This window comes from Plectropomus leopardus, unplaced genomic scaffold, assembly GCF_008729295.1.
Source record: "Plectropomus leopardus isolate mb unplaced genomic scaffold, YSFRI_Pleo_2.0 unplaced_scaffold22940, whole genome shotgun sequence".
NCBI lineage: Eukaryota > Metazoa > Chordata > Actinopteri > Perciformes > Serranidae > Plectropomus > Plectropomus leopardus.
This window is the reverse complement of record NW_024624871.1, coordinates 1-3,814: the sequence shown is the minus strand read 5'-3', so window position 1 is coordinate 3,814 and position 3,814 is coordinate 1. Positions and strand designations below refer to the sequence as shown.

The following is a 3,814-nucleotide window of genomic DNA, read 5'->3' as shown; positions in this document are numbered from 1 at the left end:
TCACTCTGCCAAAGTGCAGCCTCACAGAGCTGCTAATGTGACTATAGTTTAGTTTTCTGCTGTCTTTTTTTAGGTTTTTGTTACCTTGTGATGGAGCAGTAGGTGTGTCCTGGTCCATCATTGCCGCAACCTCACTGACCTCAGAAACCTCAGGAGGGGCGGGGTCAGATGGCGGTGAGGCGAGGTCGGGCTCCGGTTCTGACACTATCACAGTCTGTGGGGCTTTAGTCTTTTCAGAAGACGAGGAATCGTGTTCGGCTGAACGTGGAAGGAGAAAGGATGAAGAGAGTGGAGGGGGAAGGTGGTGCAGATGGAGAGAGGAGGAGAAAAGAGAAAGTGGAAATGTTTCAAGATAAGACACAAGACAGGTTGAGCAGAGACAGAACTGGTTTCCAGTCTCCTACCTGTGTCCTCCTCTTTTTGTGGCTCAGCAGGTTCAGCCTGACTCTCCGTCTCCGTCTCCGTCTCCGTCTCCTCCTCCAGCTCCTGCTCCTGCTCCTGCTCCTGCTCCTGCTCCTGCTCCTGCTCCTTCTTCTGCGGCGGACTGGCCTCCACACTTGGGGGCTTCAGTGGGCTCTCGCCTCCCATGCTGCTCCGGGGTGACAGCATCTCCATCTCCTCCCCCCAGTCAGACACGGGCTGATGGCTGTCCAGCGGGGAGAAGGGGCTGAGGGGCTTGCCTCCCTCCGGGGACTCCTGGACTACTGCGGGCGGGGGGATGTGGACCCTCGGCCGGGGAGTCCGCTGCTCTCTGGGACTTCCTGCCGACAACTGTCCAGATCGAGGAGACGTTGGGGAGCTGTCTTTGCCCTTGGCTGGTTTCTCTTTCCCGATGTCTTTCTTCTCGTCGCCTCTGGAGTCGGGCTCTGAGTTGCTGCCTCCGTCTTCTTCTCCGTCGCTGGCATCCTCCCATTCTTCGTCATCATCGTCTTCATCCCCGTTCTTTACCTCCACCTGAGTAAAGATGGAAGGAGGGGGATTAATGGGAAAGTAACTGGAAAGAGTTTGCAACCTAAAACCTGCAACACCTGAGTTTTTGGCCACTTCTCTATTGACCAATCAACGGACTGCAGTGTCAACAGCTCCGCCCTTTAGTATTGGATCAGTGTGCTACGAACCCCAACAGAGGCCTGACGAAAAATGTAGACAGTACAGAGCTGCTCTATCTGTATCATCCACAACTTTTTACAGTGGAAACAGAAAAATAAGTGTTTTAATATGTTTGAATATCAGTTGAACTAAACCAGACTTCTTGTTGAAACGAGACTTTAGATCTAGGTCAGTGATACTCAACTTAAGGCTGGCGGGAAAATTTGGCCCCTGATATGGTGCTGAATGGCCCCCTATCCATTTTCTAATTAACAGTAAAAATAAAGTGATTCACACTGGGAGTTGTTTTCGTACTTTTAGTATACATAGGTGCCACAGTGCATAAAAGTGCATACAAAAGTGCCAATGGAGGATCCCCAGCAACCCCCAACTGAGGTCCTAGCTAAGCCCCTAATTTCCTAAAATCCAAGAAACTTGCTAAAATCCTCGAATTGTCCTTAAATCCGAGAAATGTCCTAAAAGCCTACAAAGTGCTAAAATTCTAAAAATGTTAAAATCATAGAAGTGGCCTTAAAATCTTTGAAATGTCCTAAAATCCTAAAAATATTGTAAAATCCTAGACGCCCTAAAATACTTGAAATGTCCATAAATCTGAGGAACGTCCTAAAATCCTACAAATGTTCGAACCTCCTAAAACCTCCTAAAACCCAAGAAATGTCCTCAAATTTCTGCAACCATCCTAAAATTTAAAAAATGACCTGATATCCTGGAAACATCCTAAAAGCCTGGAAACATGTATGGTGCTGCTGCAACTGGCCCCTGGCCTTCTGTCATTTTGCAAAAGTGGCCCCCAAGCAAAGCAAGAACATGTTTGTGAGGGTCAGCTTTGGTTGTAAAGGTATTATACCAAACGTTTTAGGTGAAAACACAACTAAACATGTCCAGTTTTGACTCCAGTGTGCATTATTACTCCAGATAGTTCACCTTCTCTGCTGGGGGAGGTTTGGATTTCTCTTCCTCCTCCTTCATTTTGGTCTTCTCCTCTCTCTTTGTCTTTTCCTCCTCTTCTTTCTCTCCTTCCCAGCGGTTGTCATGCATGCTGTCAAAAGCATCCAGATATGTCAGAAGCAGCAAACATCAAGCAGCAAAAAAACACATTCACACTATAAGGCATTTTACAGAGCATACAAAATATTGTAAATCAACATCACACACGTTCCTAAATTAACATCAACAAGATTTCATAAAAAATTGACTGTAATCTTAGAAAAAACATTTGGAATCATTACTCAGTGTATATATAAAAAACATCCAAATATTTTAGCACCTCAGTTGGTGAGAAACAACTAGTCTGCTTGCCAATACACAACATGGCCTGATGTCCTGTGCCAGATCCAGTTCTGCATTCAAACTCTTACTGAAGTAAAAAGCATCAAAATATTCTTGTAATTCATGCCAAAATTTTCATGGGAAATGTAGTAAACTTCCATGTGATGTTATCCAGTGACACAAATTTAATACCAAAAGTCATCACAACACCTCTTCATATGGGATTTTATTGCATTTCTACTTTTTTATAAATAATTTTGTGAAAAAAAAAATCTGGATTTTTTTCCCAATAACTTCCATAGTCCCTACTAACTATGTATAACTATACTAACAGACAGCAAAGACAGCTTTTTTAAACATTAGAAGTTGGTAGTTCAAGTGTAGATGTCAATATTTAAATTAAGTAAACAAATGAATAAATATTAATATAAAATAGAAGAAAAGAAGTTGACAAAAAAGTCCTGATATACACCAAATGGTGCAATAAAGAAAGTCTGGTGCAAGTAAAATAATGTTGGTGCATGTAACTTTTTTACATGCGCACCTGCACAGAAAAAAAGTATTGTATTGACAGAATAGAAAGTAACTAAAACTGTAAGATAAATGCAGAGGAGTGAAAAGTGCAATATTTCTCGCAGAGATGTGGTGGGGGGCAAATATAAAGTAGCAAAAGAAATGGAAAGTCTCTCAAAATTGTACTTAAGTGCAAAATTTGAGTAAACATAGTTAGTTACATACTACAACTGCTAGAATCACAATAAAAGGCCAAACAAAACTGACATCAATAAATCAATCTTGGAAATAATCACACAATGTTAAGAGTGAGAGAAAAAACACCCTCAACAGTCACCAGATTTACCTGTAACTCTGTTTCTGTCCTCGGCCCTTCCCTCTGCCCCGGTCCCCTCGTTGCCCCGGGGTCCTGCCCTGGGACAGGAAGTCGCCAAATGTCGGAGTTTTAGGAGGTCGCTTACTATCGTCTGGAGGAAAGAAAATTTCAAAGTTAGCATAAATCCTGTTGTTTTGTGATGCTTGTTTTTAAACGTAAGAGAGTAAATACGCAAGCTGAGGCACTGAAAGACGAGAAAAGAGGTGGACGTGTGTTGAGGGGAAACAGTTAACAGTACGTGATACACAAAGGAACCACAAAACATGATCCAGACGGGGCAAACAGTGTGTCATTAGGATTGATTTTTTTTCTTGGGTAAATATACAGTATCATGGCATTTATATAAAACCAGATTCAAGATTTAAATTAATATTTCATTTGAGATTAAATAGAACTGCAGATCTTATTTAGGCTAAAAAAAAAAAAACACTATTTGTGGACTACATTTAGTCAAAATCTTGTTCTGAATGACTTATTTTTGTGGACCATATAGATTCTCTGAGTATAAACTATTTATTGTTTGTCTTTTAAATACCTCTCATAATA

At 41.8% G+C, this 3,814-nt stretch overlaps 1 protein-coding gene across 1 annotated transcript; it reads right to left on the bottom strand.

Moving 5' to 3' along the window:
• Positions 1-25: 25 nt before the first annotated feature.
• On the bottom strand, positions 26-3,359 carry LOC121966055 (proline-, glutamic acid- and leucine-rich protein 1-like; the record flags this gene model as incomplete). The annotated part of the gene is made up of 4 exons (XM_042516156.1): positions 26-258; positions 405-954; positions 2,035-2,149; positions 3,239-3,359. Coding segments are annotated over 4 exons (1,019 nt in total), but the record flags the coding sequence as incomplete, so codon positions are not given.
• Between the last annotated feature and the right edge of the window lie 455 nt (positions 3,360-3,814).